General features: G+C 39.4%; 1 protein-coding gene across 1 annotated transcript in view; it reads right to left on the bottom strand.

Annotated features, from left to right (window-relative positions):
• Window positions 1–19,618, bottom strand: part of LOC149290215 (unconventional myosin-XVIIIb-like) — a 219,670-nt gene that overhangs the window by 148,123 nt on the left and 51,929 nt on the right. The window contains exons 13-18 of the mRNA XM_089489442.1: window positions 14,191–14,361; window positions 11,558–11,648; window positions 10,696–10,888; window positions 10,113–10,193; window positions 4,836–4,983; window positions 3,813–3,972 (exon numbers count right to left, since the gene is read on the bottom strand). Coding sequence (XP_089345568.1) covers window positions 3,813–3,972; window positions 4,836–4,983; window positions 10,113–10,193; window positions 10,696–10,888; window positions 11,558–11,648; window positions 14,191–14,361 — 844 coding nt within the window. The remainder of the gene's footprint in view (window positions 1–3,812; window positions 3,973–4,835; window positions 4,984–10,112; window positions 10,194–10,695; window positions 10,889–11,557; window positions 11,649–14,190; window positions 14,362–19,618) is intronic.

The following is a 19,618-nucleotide window of genomic DNA, read 5'->3' as shown; positions in this document are numbered from 1 at the left end:
AAGCAATTGTTGCTGCCCCATCAATCTGGGAAGAGTTATAAGGCCATTTCCAAACAATATAAAGTCTATCATTCTACAGCGAGAAAAATTATTCAAAAGTGGAAAATATTAAAGACAGTTACCAATCTTCCCAGGAGTGAACATCCCAGCAAATTCACCCAAAGGTCAAACCTTGCCGTACTCAGAGAAATTGCAAAAGACCCAAGAGTTACATCTCAGACAGGCTTCAGCTTGCATGTTAAATGTTAAAGTTCATAACTGTATGATTAGAAAAAGACTGAACAAGTATGGTTTGTGTTGCCAGGAGAAAGTCTCTTCTTTCTAAAAAGAACAGCAGCATGGCTTAGGTTTGCAAAGTTACATCTAAACAAACCACAAGACTTCTGGAACAACATCCCTTGGACAGATGAGACCAAAATGGAGATGTTTGGCCATAATGTACAGCGTCATGTTCGGCGAAAGCCAAACACAGTATATCAGCACAAAGACCTCATACCAACAGTCAAGCATGGTGGTGGAGGGGTGATGATTTGGGCTTGTTTTGCATCCACAGTCATTGCAGTCATTGAGTGGACCATTAACTAATCTGTATATGTCACTTTTGGCTGGTCAGGAAGCGGATCCTCACTGCAGTAATTTTGAAAGGCGCCCCAAGCGGTGATGGAGAGCTCCGCAAGACTCGAGGTAACGGATAGCAGAACCGGTAACCATACGGGGTCCCAAATAGTACAGGAACAAGTTGGTAATTTCAGGGATCAGGCAAAAGAATAGTCGGGGTCTCGAGCAAAGGTCTGGGCAGGCGGCAAACAACAGATAGTCAGGAACAAACAGAATTCAGAGAACCAATAAATACAAAGAAAGTCAAAACGCTAGTGTAGGCAATAAGGCACTATCAGAGGCAATGGTGGAATACCAACTGAGGGTTTAAATATCCCTCCTTACTCCTAGATCCTCCTACCCACCTAATTAGGGGGAGGAGGAAAAAAGATAACTGTTGCTTTAAGAAGCCACATGAATATTCATGAGATAGCCGTTCGCGCATGCGTCTTGATCCCTCGATCCTTGCGGGGGCGCACGTCTAGAGGCAGGAAGGACCTGACGGCGTCTCCCGCGAACGGAACAAGCAGGGGGCTAAACGCACAGGCTGAGTCTCAGCTCCCATGTTCGTGGAAGCATCGGAGCCTCGAGAGAAAGGTAACAGTATAACAAATATCTGTCTGCAACTAAAGCTTGGCCAATATTGGGTCATGAAACAGGACAATAATCCCAAGCATACCAGCAATTATATAACAGAATGGGTGAAAAAGAAAAGAATGGCAGTCAAAGTCCAGACCACAACTGGATTGAAATGCTGTTGCGGGACCTTAAGAGAGCTGTGCATAAACAAATACCTACAAAACCCAATGAACTGAAGCATAGTTGTGAAGAAGAATGGGCCAAAGTTCCTACACAATGATGTGAGAGACTGATAAAGTCATACAGAAAACGATTATTTCAAGCTATTGCTGGTAAAAGTGGTTCTACAAGCAATTGAATCATAAGGTGTACTTAGTTTTTCACACATGGCTTCTCCATTTTGGCTTTTTTTTTTTGTTGAATAAATCATGACACGTGTTGTTGTTCATCTGAGGTTTTATTTGCTGCTAAGTAACAGATGGTTGTTATTAATTGAAAGAGGGTGTACTTTTGTTTCACATGACTTTATTAGTGGTAAATTCCTTTCCACCATTCATCATTCAGATGACCAGACAAAAATTCCCATGAAAGACTAATGTTTACATTGTTTACTGTTTCAGACTTGTAAGTAAAAAACAGTAAAAGGTGTGCAGGTTAAAAATGATCAGGAAAGACTAAAGAATCTTAATATGTATAGCCTCTATAGTAAAGTAGAGATACGGGAGATGTGAACATTTAAATACTTACTGAAAGGAAGTTTATTTCAGAGGAGAAATGTAAAAAAAAAAAGGTCATAGTCTAAAACTAGAGGATCAGCGGTTTAGATGTAATGTAAGGAACTTTTTATTTTACAGAGAGGGTGGTAGATTAATGGAACAGCCTCTCATCAGAATTGGTGGAGGCTAATACAGCGAGGGAATTTAAACATGCATGGGAATAGGTATCGTGAATCTAAGACAAGACCAATGAGTTCCTACATCAGGAAAAATGGGCAGGCTAGATTGGCTGAATGGTTCTTATCTACGGTCAAATTCTATGTTTCTATGTAAATATTATCCCCTTCCTTATGACTTAGATTCTCTCTACCAGAGTCTTTAATAAACCTGGTTCTTAGATACTCTTTCGCACCAACGATGTTCGGTATGCAATAATAATCCTATGATAAAATGGCTCTGTAAAAACTGCTGTGAGTACAGTGAGACTCATGTTGGTCTGAAATATTGTGCTAGGCTCATTCCAATCAGGATCTAAAACCTCTGCTAATCTGTTTTCCTCTTCTACTGCAGGAATTAAAGACATTACTAAAACAAATGAACAAAATCAAATTGTTTCAACTTATGTCACTGCAAGTTATATTGATTAGAGGTGTAAAAAAGCATAATGTCCTGATTATGTTTCAATTGAAATTGCATGTAGGTGCTTTCCCGATAAAGCTATAAAAATCAGCTGGCTTAAAGTGAGTTTTAATGAAGCTAATCATTTAAGGTCTGACAGAATGCAGTACGAGTCCATATTTCTACTGCCACCTGAATACAATGCCTTCCTGAGTGTAACTTGTCTTATTCTTTCAGCTACAAAGGCAAATTGTATTGAATACATAATTATTCTAAAGGAGTGATTATAACTTCTAATGGAGATATAAAACCAGTACAGAGAGTTAAAAATGTTCATGCACATCGTTGAAATTGGGCAGTACAATTAAAGTGTCTATCTGCATAATTGATGTTTTTTCTCTGTTAATTGATAGATCAGAGCTTTAGTGGGTGCAGTGCTGTTAAGAGCTCAGGGTAAGGATTTTTTTATTTTAATCTAGAGGGTACGATGGCCAGTGGATGGTTAGCGATTCTGCAGCCTCCATCAGCAATCCCATTAAATAAAATTGTGGGGACACAGGTTGGAGGATGTCGAGTATAATCTAAGAAGGAAGCAACGTTTGGGGAGAACTGGAAGGAGAGAGGACATGATTGAGCAAGAATAAATTTGGCCCCATCACGTGCTTCCCCCTAATTATATAGCTGCTTATGCAAGCGTCTGATTTGAAATATGCTATTCGAGTCCTAGTACTTATTCACATAAGATATACTGGTACAGAAGCAGGCCTGCGAGAGTTGCTGTTCTAATCTGGGGGTGGGGGGCATTTTCATAGTTGACTTTGTTCAGGAGACATAGTCTGTGGTTGACTTCTGATCAGGGCAGGTGAGCCTGTGAGGCTTAACTCCATGTATGCCTCTGCAAATGGCAAGGAACGTCTTGAACTCTTCCAGAACCTGAGGACCCAGTTGGAAAGCACCAGATCACTATTCACTGATTGGGGGATGTAGCTTCTCTGTTTGTATAGATAAGATGCACAAGGCTTCCTAGCTTCTAAGAAAGACAATATCAGAGGTGTCCCTGAGGGATGATATAGGCAGATTGGGCCTGACTCCATCAACTTTTCATGGGGCAGCCCTGATGGCCTAACACATTCCAGGATAGAGTTTGTGTTCACTTCCTTCACAGTGAAGAATAGGCAGTAGACATGTGCAAATGGGCCAAAAATAATTCGGACAGCTTTTATGGTTCATTACTGTGTGTGTGTATATATATATATATATATATATATATATATATATATATATACTGATCTGTAGACTTACATTTTCGACAGCTGGAGTACCTCAATGGCATTTTCGGCAGAGAGGTTTAGTTTGGCTTTATTGATCCAATTTGTAACATCATATCGAACCGGGTCCTTACCCAGCTGATGGTGGATTTCAAACTGAAGTGCTTGTTCACATTTACGGAGGGGTCCATTAACTGCAAAATACATCAACCAGAAACAGTAAAAGGTTAAATTATCAAGTAAGCAAGTACTGTCCCATATTTTAGGTCATAATACAAACACAACAAATAAGCTCTGGCACACAACATATTAATATATTTTCTGTACAGGCCGGCTTGATTGAAAGCAGGTATAGTATGCATGGAATTATATACAGTGTGTACAGTTAGCTTTTGATGTAATAAACTACTTTTGTTAATGTATAGGGTCTAACTATTTATTAGCTAACAGTGAGTTCCAGGCGATTGGGGTGAGATTAAACATTTAATCAGGTTGTTTAAAAGCATCGTTTAGAAAGGATTGTATGAAAGGTTTTTTATAGGTGATTGCAAATCAGGAAAATTACAAAAAAAATATATGGCTTTTGGAAGCATGCAAGACCATTTTTCTTACAGTTTTACAGCAAAAGGTATAGTATTCGCTCTTTACACATCGACACATAATTTAAAATTTGTTTTATGCTTTCTTTTGCAAACTTATGTGCAGATATGCATTTGAACAGTAGTACAAAATCAATATCATATATTTCTTATATTGTTCTACTATGAAACCTTATTGATATAAACCTGCTTTAAGCTAAGACCCTAATTCATAACTGGTAAGGCAATAACTTATCAACTTGTCAGTCCCCAAATACCACAAGAATGCAATAATTATAATATTGTTGTGTGATCAGTAATCATTAAGTTCTGACAAGTGAATGGCTTTGAAGGGCAAGGCTGGATAACCTTGTATTATCCAGATTTATATGTGACCTAAGTTCTTCTGTTAAAAACAAGAATACATTCTCATTAACATATTTGAACTCCAAAATAATATATGCCCACAGCTTGCTCACCTTGCTTGTCATCACCTTTGTTTTCATAATAAGAGCATAAGCGTTGGAGAACAGTGTTATCACTGGAACCTTGGATTAGGACATCTTCATCAAGAATCGAAAAGAGACCCTTCTTCTCTTCCATTTGATTGCTGGCTTGAATGTTTAACTGCCAAGTAAAAATGTAATCAGTGTCTAAAGTATCTAATTTATTTCAAGACCTTAAAAATACCACATTGATCAGTAATGCTAGAATCACAAATAGAAGAAAAAGGTACTACAATGAATTATTCACTACCTCCACATTTGGACAAAGCAGATGATATTTTGTGCAATACTTCCTGGCAAACAGTAAGTATTTTATTCATTGATACTGGTTCGTTATGAAGCCCATACGCAAATTTCCCTTTTATTTACTCTTAGATGCAAATGAACATTAAATGGCATTCCCTGATGGACATAAAGGTCTTCATTTTTTGACAGACTATGTTCCTCAAACTCCAGCTGTACATCCAAAGACTTTGGTTTTAATAGCAGATCACAAAGCCTCAGTGACCTTAATATATACATATACATGTGATTGTTGTTCTATTTTCACTATAATATGAGAAAAAAATAAATGGGTGAAGAAGGGAGTTGAAGGAATCCCTGGTCATCGACTCAAGGTAAAGAAAGCAATTTGAATGTGCATATGCAATTAAAAAGCACATTTCACAAAGTAAAATAACAGGCAACAGTGTAGTCGGAAGAAATGAATGCATCCACAGGCATCTGAAATGCACTTTGATCCATGAAAAAACGAAATGCATGTTATCGTGAACACTACATTATGAGAATGCGGTTAATGCCAAAAGCAATGGTTACAGGAAGGAAAGTCAACTAATAATAACATTTCAACATTTCATCTGTATGTAAGCTAGCATGATGTATACTTAAAATTTCCTCACACACAAAGTGTATCCTGACATTTTTTTCATGACAGGTACCCTTTAAGTGCACTTTCCAAGCAAAACCCTGTAGTAATACAGAAAGTGAACATGGCTAAAAATGTTCCGTTTGCATTATCAAAACCTTATTTTCTCTAAAATCTAGGTTATGTGAAAACCGCCTAACTTTATTAAGCAAAGCAACAAATACATTTCACCTGAGCCATAAAATCACATAATGAGCACAGATTTTGGTATCTTAATATGTAGTCTCCTTGGTCACCATCTCCACAGTGGCCACCTTGACTACCATCATTACACAACATTTTTATTTTATACATTTTTTACTCTTCTTTTTATGCTAACCAAATAACTAATGTCTCTAGAACACTAAAACTCGCTAGTCACCACGGGAGATTTTAAAGCATTTAGCATATTTATGGGCCCTCGCTGGTCTGTCAAGCAAAGTCATAAATAAGAGTATGCTCCTTAATGATTTCAGTCTCTGCTTCTTGGCACCGCTTAAATCTATTTTTTCAGTGTTGCCTTTTATAAAGTTCAGAAGACATACGGCTGCCTTTATGTCTCCAGACACATTTGCTTAATGTTATTCTGCATAATGTCTGTGTCTCATGAGATGCATCACTCAGATAAAATAGCTATTCATAAACTTCACAGAGCCCCAATTTTGTGTTTTTTTTCATGTCGTAAATAACAAATGGTATCTACAAGTTACTGTCCACTTATGTTTGAATATCAGAAAAGCCATTTATCACAGAGGGATTTTTTTGCCAGGTAAGATGAAAGTCATTGCCACACATATTAAGAAACCATATAATAAAAATGGAACATTCCTAATTAAAGACATTTGACTGACACTATTTTCTTTTGTGCTTGCTTCCACTTCCTATATCCCCATTTTCATAATTAAATATCAAGGTCAAATGAAAATAAAAATGGCTTCTATGTCTCCCAAGCATCCCTCGGTCAGTGGAATAGTCCGGAAATTGCATTTTGCAATCAGAATTGTTCTTTCTGTGAGCAATTCAGTCCAGAGAAATGGGGCTCAATTCAATGACCTGTACAAAATCTATATTTTTGGAAAAAAAAAATAAAAAAAGTGAGCACATAAAAATTATAGAAGCAGGGTCGGACTGGTAATGATGCGGCAGCCCTGGCACTTTAAAGCCCATGAGTCAGCCTTGGCCGCCCATGACGCTGTCACAGGTTCACTGCTTTTCCTTCCTTGGTAGGCAGAGCCGGCCTTAGGTGTTCTGGCGCCCTGTGCGAACTACTCCTCTGACGCCCCATCCCAAAAAAAGAAAGGAAAAAAATCTTGTCACTATCTATCCCCTCTCCCCCTTTATCACTATCTACCACCTCTGCCCCTTCTGACTGCCTTCCCCCCTCTGTCCCTTCTGACTGCCTTCCCCCCTCTGCCCCTTCTCACTATCTACCACCTCTGCCCCTTCTCACTGCCTTCCCCCCTGCCTCTTCTCACTGCCTCCCCCCCTCTGCCCCTTCTCACTGCCTTCCCCCCCTCTGTCCCTTCTCACTGCCTTCCCCCCCTCTGCCCCTTCTCACTGCCTTCCCCCCTCTGCCCCTTCTCACTGCCTTCCCCCCCTCTGCCCCTTCTCACTGCCTTCCCCCCTCTGCCCCTTCTCACTGCCTTCCCCTCCCCCCTCTCCCTACTTCCCATTATCCTTACTTACCTTGTTGAGTCCTGCGGTGGGAGCGTGAAACGCCGGCAGCGCGACAGAGTCATGGAGAGTGAGGGGCGCGAGCGGTTGCTGAAAACTTCACCAGCGACCGCTCCGCGCCTCTGCCTGGGACTTAAATTAAAACATCGGGGGGTTTTTTGTTTCAACTTTATTTAACATCCTCCATGTTAAATAAAGTAAAAAAAAACCTTTATTTAACATGGAGGATGTTAAATAAAGTAAAAACAAAACAAAACAAAAAAAAAACTATGTTTTAATTTAAGTCCTGGGCAGGCGCCCCTGTTGCCATGGCGCCCTGTGCGGCCGCACACCCCTAAGGCCGGCCCTGTTGGTAGGTATTGACCACCCACAAGAGCTGCAGTTTTGGAGATGCTCTGACCCAGTCGTCTAGCCATCACAATTTGGCCCTTGTCAAACTCGCTCATATGCTTGTGCATTTTTTTTCTCTTTGAGGATGAAATGTTCACTTGATCCCGAAAAGATCCCACCCACTGACAGGTGCCATGATAACAAGATTATCAGAGTTATTTACTTCACCTGTCAGTGATCATAATGTTATGGCTGATAAGTGTATATAGTTAATGGAGCCCATTACTGTGACCAAGCTTTCTCAATAATAAATATACATATATTTGTTGTGTATTAAATATATTTAAGCATATAGCTAGGGGAGTGATATTAGCTTAAAGTAATCTCAACTCTTAAATTCACCGTGTAATATAATTTTGACATTCTACGTATCTCATCAAAGAGACAAAAAAGCTACAGTATGGATTTTGAATCCATTTGTGTATTAGATCCATGAAAAAATATTGAGCAGGTGGTAAGCCCCGAAGTATTGTATTCCTGCTGACAGCTTTAGAATATTACAACATCTGGACCTTATTTCACAGTGTGTACATCTCAATTACCTGTCAGAATTGTCATTTGTTTATTTAGAAAATTTTTTACCAGAAACAATACACTGAAATTTATTTTCAAGAATGTCCTGGAGAGTGGCAAATAAAGCAACACAATAAAAGGTTACATTGTAAAATAAGTACATACAAAGGAATAAGCATTATACATTAATAATTTTTCAGTCCCGGTGATGTAATAGTGTAGGGAGATTTTATGTTTTCTGGAAGGTTACTCCACAATTATGAAAGATTTAAGAAGGTGGATTGAACTGCTTTTTTCTGTTAATGACCATTAATGAGTTGCTGAAAGGGCATCAGAGGGTGTAGGATGTATAGGGAGTTTAAGTAACCATATTGCTCAGGTAGGGAAGCAGCTTTACAAAGAAATGGTTGGTGTTTCAGTGTAGATTATGGTGTCATCTGCATACATATGAACAGTATTAGAGACCCTGGGTGGGTCATTCATGAATAATGAAAAAGACTAGGGGCCCTGGGGGATTAGACAAGTAACCTGAAAGGAAGAATGGGGGGACTGTTTGCAATGGACACATATTGGGTTCTATATTATAGTATAATAAGAGTAGGAATGATGCCACCAAAACAAAAGGGCACTAATCAACAGATAATTACCATAGTTTGTTTCTGTATGCTGTATTCATGCTTATTTTAAATGGTAAATCTACTTGAAAGCTAACTATTTTAACATAGAAACATTTGACGACAGAATTTGACGGCAGATAAGAACCATTGATAAAATATTTTATCAGTATTTTGAGCTCTCAGCTAAGATTTCAGATATTACTCTCATCTTAAATGTATCTTAAAAAAAGGAAAACTAAATTGCACAGCTTCTCAAAGGCAACAACTTTCCTATTCTTTCACTTAATTGAGATTCCGATGACATTACAGACTTCCATTTTGCATAGACTCAGACACAAATTGGCGCATATATACTTTGGTTATTGAAATCAGAAAATTAGACTTCTGTCTAATTTACAGTAAATCCTCCCCTGACTAGCCCTACTGAAACCAGAAAGCATTGGTATGTACACTTCCTGCATGTGCTCAGTACCTCCTCCATTGAATTAATTGACTTAGTAGCTAATCACCAGTATGCCAGCATTCATGGTTGCTCAGATGGTATACAGTACGTGTAATTTGCTGCTGCTACTCCCATTGTCTGATTTTCAGGCACTGTCCTGCTCTTATGCTTGAATGCCCAGCTGTGTCACTTTTGCTGGCAGGGGGGATCATTGGCCAGTTATGGAGATTAAATTGATCAAGATCTGTACTTCACAGAGAGGCTTAGCCCGAGATGAGATCATATGGCACTTTTGCTAAGAAAGAATGAAGAATGTGCTCCTGTCTCAGTGAAATCCAGGAGGCGGATGACAAAATCTTAAACTGACAATAAATGATGTACACCTTAGCTTTCCTAAGCCTATGTATATAATTTTAATTGTGCTAATATTGAAAAGCATTTCTATCAGTAATATCTTCTCACTTGTTATCATTTTCATTGAGGAGTGTTAGAGCCTGCCTGCGCTTGCATACCAACTCCATTGCTTATTTCTGGCACACTTTAGATTGGTTTACCTACCTCTGGTTTACACATTGAACCCAGCAGTTCCCTGTCCACACTATTGTAACATAAGCATTTAATACAAGTTACATTTTCAGTGCATGGAAATGGGACAGACTTGTCTTCCATCCCGGTTTATGTTACAAATTAGGAGATTGATTGTTCCTTACCTGTAATGAAGTCTGGTCAATGATAGAGGTTGTGGTAAATGGGGAGTCATCTGGCAGTTCAAAAGGCACCTCAATATTCTCCTTGAAAATGCATACAAAAAAGAATGCTAAGCCTTGATACCGAAGCCTCTCATAATAAATATGAGTAAAATGGAGTTGCTCTGGTTAAAATGCCAACCATAGGGAGTGCCTAATCCTATAAAACCAGTTCTGCTTATGATATGAAATATGGCATGCACAATAGCCTGGATTCAGTTACCCGATACATATTTACCTCTGGTATTTGGGCAGAAAGTCTCCCATAGACGCCAACAGAACATTTTGTTATAAAAACTAGTGATACATGTTATGATTTGGAATACAGTGTATTTGACATGAAATTTTGCAGACTGCATTGTGTTGCCTACAGCTTTTATACCAAATGACCAATATAAAAAAATAATATAAATAGGATCACAGTTTGAGAACTACACTAAGAACATACTCTATGCTATAGCAAGACAATCTCACAATCCCAGTTTAAAGGGGTCCAACATGACAGAAAATGTAAAGCTTGCAGAATTTGCAGTGACTTTAATCTTACCTCTCTGAACCTCTCTATTGTGGCAGTAAAAGTCCTCTTGTAATATAGACCCTGCAAACGCTCTTGTACATAGTTATGACAAAGCTCTTCAAAGGTGGCTGCCCTCTCCTTCTTCTGGTGGCGTGGATTTTGGAATCCAGGATTATCAACCACCATAATGGAAGCAAGGGTCAAGAGAGTTGATGACAAAGACCTTAAAAGGAAAGTTGTACAAACAAATAGAATGAATTACTATATATTTCTTTTTTTATTATTTGAGCATTTCTTAAAGGGTACATTTCATTCACATATCAAGTCATGCTTTTTGCAGTGTCCCTGCAACAGGTTTAAGTTAAATGATTTCCATGTCAAGATAAGATATAGTAAGATTTGCATGCTTTTTGGGTATGGTCAAGTGCATCCAGAGACTTATGGTATAACATTAGTGTTTGGAGGAGTAAATGCTGCTCTACACTAAATACATAGCTACTTGGATAAGATGTATTCCCATTTTCAAATGGGACCAGAAGCAATGCTCGTTAACATTCATGGTTATTAATATTTATCAATAAGCACATTATGATTATGAAGACCATCAGACTTGTATTAGCATTAGTATAAATATCCATCTCTTCCTGCATTTAACTCCGTGGGAAGAGTTTTCAGAAAACGTATTTCGTATTATGTATGCATCATGCAGTGAAAACTCAGATAAACCTGTAGGAGAAGCTCACTTGGATGATAAATCTGAACTGTATTCGATTTTAAACACTAGTAGAAGCATTATTAAACACTCATCTACAGACACCAGACAAGCCAGAAGGCTTGTTTTTCCCTCAGAAATCTCATTTTAAACACTGTTATACAAAGCAGTATATTGTACCTGTTTATAAGAGAGACAATGGCTGCGAAAAGTTCTTCGTAAAGACCAGCTGCCATCCCTTCTACACATTCTATACCAGTCATTTTCGGTCCTGCAACAAACATTTACAGATGCAGCATTAATAAAGCATTAGTACAATCAATTGTAATAACCAGCATATCATTCTAAGGTTTCTATTAGAAGGTTACTTTATACTATTTGCAGGCACATGGGGCTTCTGGTCTTTAGCCACTTGAATACTAAAAGCTACTGTACATTTGTGCCTTTGTAGCCAAACAAGCTTTAAATTGCACTAACAACCATACCGGATCCTTTGCAATGAGTGGTGCACCGATACAAGCAACCTAAGTGCCACCTTCATAGTAGTTGCACCATCTGCTCCTTAAAGATATTTACCACTTCATAGTAGTAGCTACATTTGTTTCTGCAGCCACGTTTATTCTTTCCTTTCCATTATTCATTCGTTCCTTACCATTATGTGGATTTGTATGCTAAGGAGCACAAATAGTAATTACCATTAGGTGGCATTTGACTCCAGCTGCGACATGTGGTATATAGACAGCTGTATCCCACATCACATAAAAGTCTAAATATATATTTTCAATAAATTGCTCATGTTCTCCAGCTCAGATGAACCTAGAGACTTAAAGGTGCTTTCATAAAAATAATGATACTGAATATTTTAATGTAAACTCAGATATGTTGACATACCTATTTGATTACAATAACTGTACAAACAGAATTGCAGAAAATGATGGTGATACCTAAATCAATAAATAATATTTATTATATTCTACATTAAGTAACCTTATGACATCTCAATTTATAGATCCTTGTTTTGAACCATTGCAATAGATCACTTTTTACTTATGTGTCCCAGAGTTTACACAAAAAAATATAACCACTCTGGATCGTAAAAGACGTAGAAAAAAATAATGTTAAAAATATCATATTACAATGAAAGTGTATATATACTTAGATGATAAAATTCCATATTTGAATACATGTCAGATTAATAATTTATTACAATACTTGATGTGGTAATGTTCTGCACTTTAGCTGCTACAGCCGAGTTTTCATTTTCATAAATATGCCCTTAAGAACAATCAATATAAGAAGCTCAATGCTATGGATACAAGTAACCCACAGGGGGAACAATGATACTGTTACTGGTATTAAAGCATAAAAGGAGAAATGAGATTGAGTGATTTTTAGACGCACTGTTGCAGGCAAGTACACATTTGGGTAATATATCATGATGTATGGAGCAGAATCAATCAAAAAATAATAAATAATAGGCGCACATTGGATGCAGAGGATATGTGCAATCCAAAAGGTATTTATCTGTTGCCAATTTCTATGTTCCTATTTTTTAAATCCCGACTGAGTATTTTCTGTACACCTGGGTCAGTTGCTAGGAAACAGATCATCTTCACAGTCTTCTGGGTTCTTTATTTGGCAGATATCAGAATAATAAAAGCGCTGGTCATTAAACTGAAAATGCCAAGGTCCTCGAACATAGCCTCATGCAAATGCTCAAACATACAGAAAGATGCAGGAATCAAAACAGATGGAATGAGAAACATTTGAGAAAATCTACAAGAAGCAATAGTTAAACATAGGTACCCAATGTTTCCTTCTATGGAATGACGTGGAGTTTTTTTTTGTTTTTGTTTTTTTCTAAAAGACTATTTTTTGTTGGACAAAGAATTGTTAACAAGACTTAATTGCTTCCCACATTTCACAAGTTCATTTTTAGATGCTGCTATCTAGTTAATTGCAATCATATAATCTTATAAAGGTTTGTATGCAAATACAGTATGTTGTGTACTATATCGTTTATATTAGAGATCCTTTAGATTAAAAGTTTAATACTATCATTTATGAATATGCAGAAATTACAGAATCATGAGAATAGGCATCATTTGTAATTTAATGAGGATATCAGGACAGACTATTTACAAATTTGGCATTGAGTTGAAATTCACATTTTTATTTCTTGATAATAGTCCCTAAAATCTTTGAATTCCTCAAAAAAGCTGGGACAGGCATCTTGGTCTTCTATGATATATCACAAAAAGTGAGGCTTTTTCTTTGTGCCATATGTAACTAAACATCTTGCTAGACTCATATATGCCTTTCAGATGCTATGAGAAGGTAATATAAAAACATATAAGGTTGTGAATCTAGCTTATTAAAAGAGAAGCCTGCAACTTACATTAAATTAGACGGCCCTGTGAAGTCCAGATATATAATTGGAAGCAAAAATAGATGATAGATTCTACATTCAATAACTCAAAGGACTATTAACATATTATCTCATAGGTGTCATCCTTCTTCATGTGCCCGTTTAAAGAAAATGATTTAAAGGTAAAAAAAAAAACATGTAAAATGTACACGAGTAAATCTGTTAAATTTATATACATAGTTACACAAACAACTCCAAGGTTACTACTACTACTACTACTACCTAACTAATCAGTTAACATTTTCATTACGGATTGTACAAATGACAATAGTTTGTTTGACAGAATAGCCACACAATTAGTGTAAGTCAGTGTTTCTGAAATAATAGGTGCAAAATCTGTATAGTTGAATCTATAAATAACCCAATAATTGGAGGACACCCTTACCTGTCTTTGTGTCATCGTCTTGGCTCCCACCCCTTGTTCCTGAGGTTACTTGTTCAATTATCTGCTTGAGGTGGTGTTTGAAGACTGCTGTGGAAAGCTCTTCACAATCGCATCCCAACACATTGGCTGCATTGTTTGCCCACTCAAACCTCATGAACTGCTTCCTGCCCACTGGAACCATAAAGACATCAAACAAGTACGTCAATAAACACCAATCAATACATGATACATAAGTACGCTATAAGTGCAGTCATATGTGCCCCACTTCTATACATAAAAATAACGATGTCTAAAATGGCAGCTTTGATTTTCACAAAACAATAAAACAGCACCAAGAATGCTCAGCAGTTTGTTAATTTAATACGCAAGTTTATCTCATTACATTGTGTGTATAATTTCTACTTTTTTCTAATATTTTTTTTCTAATATTTCTACTCGCAATGCAATATAACAATGATACATAAAACCACTTGGCCTGTGGCTTTCTACCTATATATGTTTATGGAACTGATAAGTGAATGTCTCCGTTAGCTATTACATAGTGGATTACAATGTTTCTACATCTGATTTTTAGCAAATTGATGGAACCTTACAGTACACGATTAAGACATTCTAAATGTTTCCATTTGCAGATGTTTTTCTAGCACTTAACAAGTATGAATCAATCACTAGCCTGCTATCTGCTTGGCAGTACATTAACAGGTAAAAAATATGATACATGTATTTATTCTTTTTTTCAGAAGCTTGAAGAAGCATTCAATTCGATTAGATCATTTCCAGTTACACACAGGGTAAAATTCCCGTTCATTAATGCTTTGAGAAACAGTAAGTTCAGTAGAAGAATTGGTAATTCTCACTGGTATACTGTTTACTTAACCAGTGTCTACTCTAGAGGAAAAAGTATTTAGCCCCATCTTTCACAGACACCATAGGAGTTCAAAAAACACATTTATTGTGGCAAAAATATATTTTGGGTCTCTTTCTTACTGCTCAAAACTATTAGGATACTCAGTAGCAGAAAAACATTCAAAGAATGTAAGTTCATTAAAAAAAACCCATAAATAATTCTTAAGATCAGAGGATGGCTGATTCCACGGAGTGGCCTAGTAATATAGGGCAAACAATGCACTCAGTTGGTACCATCCAGGCCTGTCCTACACACATTCCCTAAGAGACTGCTTAGAAAACACATACAAGGAACATGGAAAGGATCCAACCAGGGTAAATGCTGCCATGTAAACCTAGACACCCTGGTGGCATTATGCAGAATTGCAGTTCAAACTCAAGAAAAGGCTTTAGGCAGCAGCCCGATATCTTTAAATAAGACCAGCACAGGGAGCAATTGATCCCCCCTTGTCCAAGGTGAACATCCTTATAGGTCTCTTGGTAGACTTTCTAATCCTGTTTGAGTTAAGTATACTTTTAAACATCCATAAAAAGCCAGTATACATCACTAACACTGTCTCTCATGCTTTAGCTTTTGCTTATCGGTCATTAGGGGAAGTGATTAACCGCAAAGAAAAAGTCTTCACTTGTGTTCAACAAAATCAATTCTCTTTCATAAATTTCTCCATTGTGGGATTCTCATACCTGTTTGTTCTCATTCTGTGTAAAACATTTAATAGCGGGTATGTCAATAACTAGTACAGCTGGGTAAAAACAATTGCTTTGTCTCAAAAAATTTGGAAAACTCTTACAGGAAGATCTTCTTAACACTTTCTTGCATTCTCAACAGCGGAACAAACAGCTATCATGGTTTTCTTAATGAACAGAATATGTGTCACTTTAAAAAACAACAATAAACTTATATTCTACCATCTGAAACATTACAGGTCTATCCAACCACAAGTGGGTAATGTTCAGAAACAAGGCTTCATGGCCCACGTGTTCATGGAATGGAGAAACCCTGATTCTGGCACTGCTATGGCCTTGTTTATGTTTATTAAGACTCACAAAGACGCATATTGGTGCTGGACTTTTCCTGTATTTAATTTCAAATACACTCATAAGAGATCAGGTACTTAAATTACACATGGGCACTAGCAGAGTAAGGTTCATGCTTAAGGTGGCCATTTCTAACATTATCAGCCAGGCCCAGACAAGCCATCTGGCACACCAGGCAAACGTCCAGAGGGTAGTTAGCAGACATTGCCCTATATTATTTGATCTGCCTCTCTAGCTGCAGATTGGGTGCTGCAGTGTTTGGCCACATGCACTAAGTGACTGTAAAAACATGCAGCAGCTCATAACCAGCCATCGACAGCACTTACATCATCAGGCTATTAGCCTTAACCCCTTCACTACCGGGACGTACCTGGTACTTCCTGGTTAACATTCGCCGGTAGACCGGGACGTACCAGGTACCGTGTTGCACAGAACGCCGGGATCGCGAAGGGCTGGCTGCTACTGACCCCTGGGCGACCCCATCGATCGTGCAGCAGCCAATCGCCGTCGCTTTAAAAGCGAATCACGTGCATGATTTTGAATATTGACAGATACAATGTTTGTAAACATTGTGTCTGCCTATATTACCCTGTCTCCCTCCTCCTCACTCGTGGTTGTGAGTTGGAGAGAGACAGAACACGTTGTTGGAGAGAGTCCCGAGCGTTTTGTATTAAAAAAAAAATTAAAAAAAAATTTTTATATAATTTTTTCACTGCTGATCAGTGTTCTGATCAGCAGCATTTGACCCTAAGGGGTTAATTCTTTTTTTTTCTTAAAATTGTGGGTGGGTGGCTGTGGGTGGGTTAGTTAGTGGGGAATTGATTAGTTAGTGGGGAATTTATCAGTTAGTGGGGAATTGATTAGGTAGGGATTAGGGTTAGGGTCTAGGGTTAGGTAGGGGGAAAAAAAAATATATATATATATAAAAAAAAAATAATAATAAAATTTGGATAGGTTTTATACGGTGGAAGAGGCATATAAAATGTTGGCCTCAGACACTGACACTGCGTCAGACTCTGCCACTGACACTGCGTCAGATTTTGATGTGGGCCAGTTTACCAGCAGCTCTGATGATGCTGCACCCCCAGTTAAAAGGAGCCGTGTTGTTTCTACTACTATTACTACTACTCCTCCTGATCCCTCTGATGAGTGGATCCCTGCAGCTGGCACTTTTCCAGATGTTCCCCCCTTCACTGCCAATTCCGGCATTCATCCGGATGTCGCAGAATATACCCCAAGCCAGTTTATGGAGCTGTTCATGGGCAATGAGTTTTGGGAGGCGTTAGTTTACCAAACTAACTTGTACGCTGCCCAGGAATTTACAAATAAAGCAAACAAGCAAAAGGCATGGACTCCCACTGATGTGTGCGAGTTAAAAACATTCTGGGCACTCACCATGATAATGGGGATAATAAAAAAGCCCACTTTAAAGTCGTACTGGAGCACAGACTCCATTATTTCAACCCCAATTTTCTCCAACACCATGAAAAGGGGAAGGTATGAACTCCTCCTCCGCTTTTTACATTTCAATGACAATACCCAGTGCCTTCCCAAACATGACCCCACATATGACAGGCTTTTTAAAATTCGCCCCCTTATTTCTCACTTCCAAACTAAATTTGCTGCCGTTTATACCCCCAAGCGAGAAATTAGTATTGATGAGTCCCTAATGAAATTTAAAGGCCGGTTAGGGTTCAAGCAATACATTCCCTCTAAACGCTCCTGGTATGGGGTAAAATTTTAATTATGTGAGAGCAGTAGTGGCTACACATATTCCTTCCGGGTTTATGAGGGGAAAGATGCCAAGCTTGACCCACCAGGTTGCCCAGACCATCTGGGCATAAGTGAAAAAATTGTCTGGGACCTTGTTTGCCCCTTACTGAACAAAGGGTACCACTTGTACATGGACAACTATTATACAAGTTGTTACAGGGTCACCGTACCCAAGGCTGGGTCCCCCTGTTTGAGGGCTGAGGAATCACCAGTCAGTCCCTCATACGGATCGCACTCAGCTATCCACGGATCATCCAGACCACCATTCGTAGTAAACCAAGAAGAACTTCTTTATTACAAACACACAGAACTTATATACAAGCTCAATGCAATGTGTACCGAACCCAACCCCCAATCCCATCAGCCACATCCCATCACAAATCCCATCAGTATACAGGGGATGTATCAGGTGAGGGGATTACAGAATACAATGGGTTCCCCCACCTGTGTTATCCCCCCTGTAGTGCGGGTGCCGTCTGGGCAGACAGGGCTGTGTTGGCTGATTAAGAGCCCCAGCCAGATTATAGGATCGTCTCTTTGAAGGCTGGAGCTGAAGCCACATCAGTCTCTGGGCCGGTTACACAATAACACACAATATAATATATTACCGGGTCACGGTATACAGAACCGGACACAAAAGTGCTCCGTGACCCGGCTAAACTTCATATGACATATGAGCCAGCTAGCCTGGCCCTGTCACAGATCTCCCCCTTGACCAACGGTCCGGCAGACCAGGCAGATCCACACGGGTCTGCTGCAGGCTGTCCGAGTGGACAAAGTTCAAAGGTGCAGGCCTTAGTTCATGGCCCCCTTTGTCAGAATCATCCATTGAAGGTGGGCCAGGGCCCTGGTTGCCCAAAAGGATAGTCAGTAGTCCTCTTTGAATTGGAGGACGGTCCCAGCTCAGCCGGGGGCACATGGCTATCCCCCTCACCGGGGTAACAGGGGCACGTGGAGACTCTTGCTCCCTAGTCTTGGGAACTGAGTCTGGGGCAGCTGCCAGGCCAGGGTGGTTGCATGGAAGGAAAACCCTGCTGATCGGGCCGGGGGCACTCGGGGAACCAGGGAAACACGTAGAGGTAGTAAGCGAGGCCTCTACCGGGACACTGGGGACTTCAGTGGGAACCTCTGGGGCAGTGACCCGGGCTTCTCCCAGGACACTCGGGAAATCAGGGGGACAATCTGGGGCCCTGGCTTCTACGGGAATAGCTAGGGGTTTGGTGAGGGGAATTGTGCCACTTACTCGGGAGGTGGGGACAGTCATCTCTTCTGCCGTGGTATAGCAGCCAGGGTTGTTGGTGAGGACTTGGGTCGGAGCTTTTGGCTTCCTCCTCCGCTTCTTTTTGCTGGCGAGGACCTCGGTTCTTCTCGCCAGGGCAGGGGCCGAGGAGTAGGTGAAGAGGACCTCGGTCCCACTCCCGCAAGTTGTAGTACCATGCTCCCAGTCTCCTTGTAACTCCTGGAGCTCCACTCTCCGCAGCAATTCTTTATAGTCCCTCTCGAGCTGCCATTCCTCTTGGACCAGGCAATCCATAACAGCCTCCAGCTCGGGGGGAATAGCATAAACCAGGACTTCTGCACGGTTGTCCCAGATTGTATCCCTGCGGTACTGGCAGGGGCTTCCGAAGGACGAGTCAAATTGGAAGGCATCATATATCAGTCCTGGGTCGACGGGGCTATACAGCATCAGAGGGTCGCTGTGGTCTTCACC

The sequence above is a fragment of the Sceloporus occidentalis genome, unplaced genomic scaffold (genome assembly GCF_023333645.1).
Source record: "Sceloporus occidentalis isolate IW3139 unplaced genomic scaffold, rSceOcc1.0.p SCAF_40, whole genome shotgun sequence".
NCBI classification, from domain to species: Eukaryota; Metazoa; Chordata; class Lepidosauria; order Squamata; family Phrynosomatidae; genus Sceloporus; species Sceloporus occidentalis.
The sequence above is the reverse complement of the archived record's forward strand: the minus strand, read 5'-3'. Positions and strand labels throughout refer to the sequence as shown.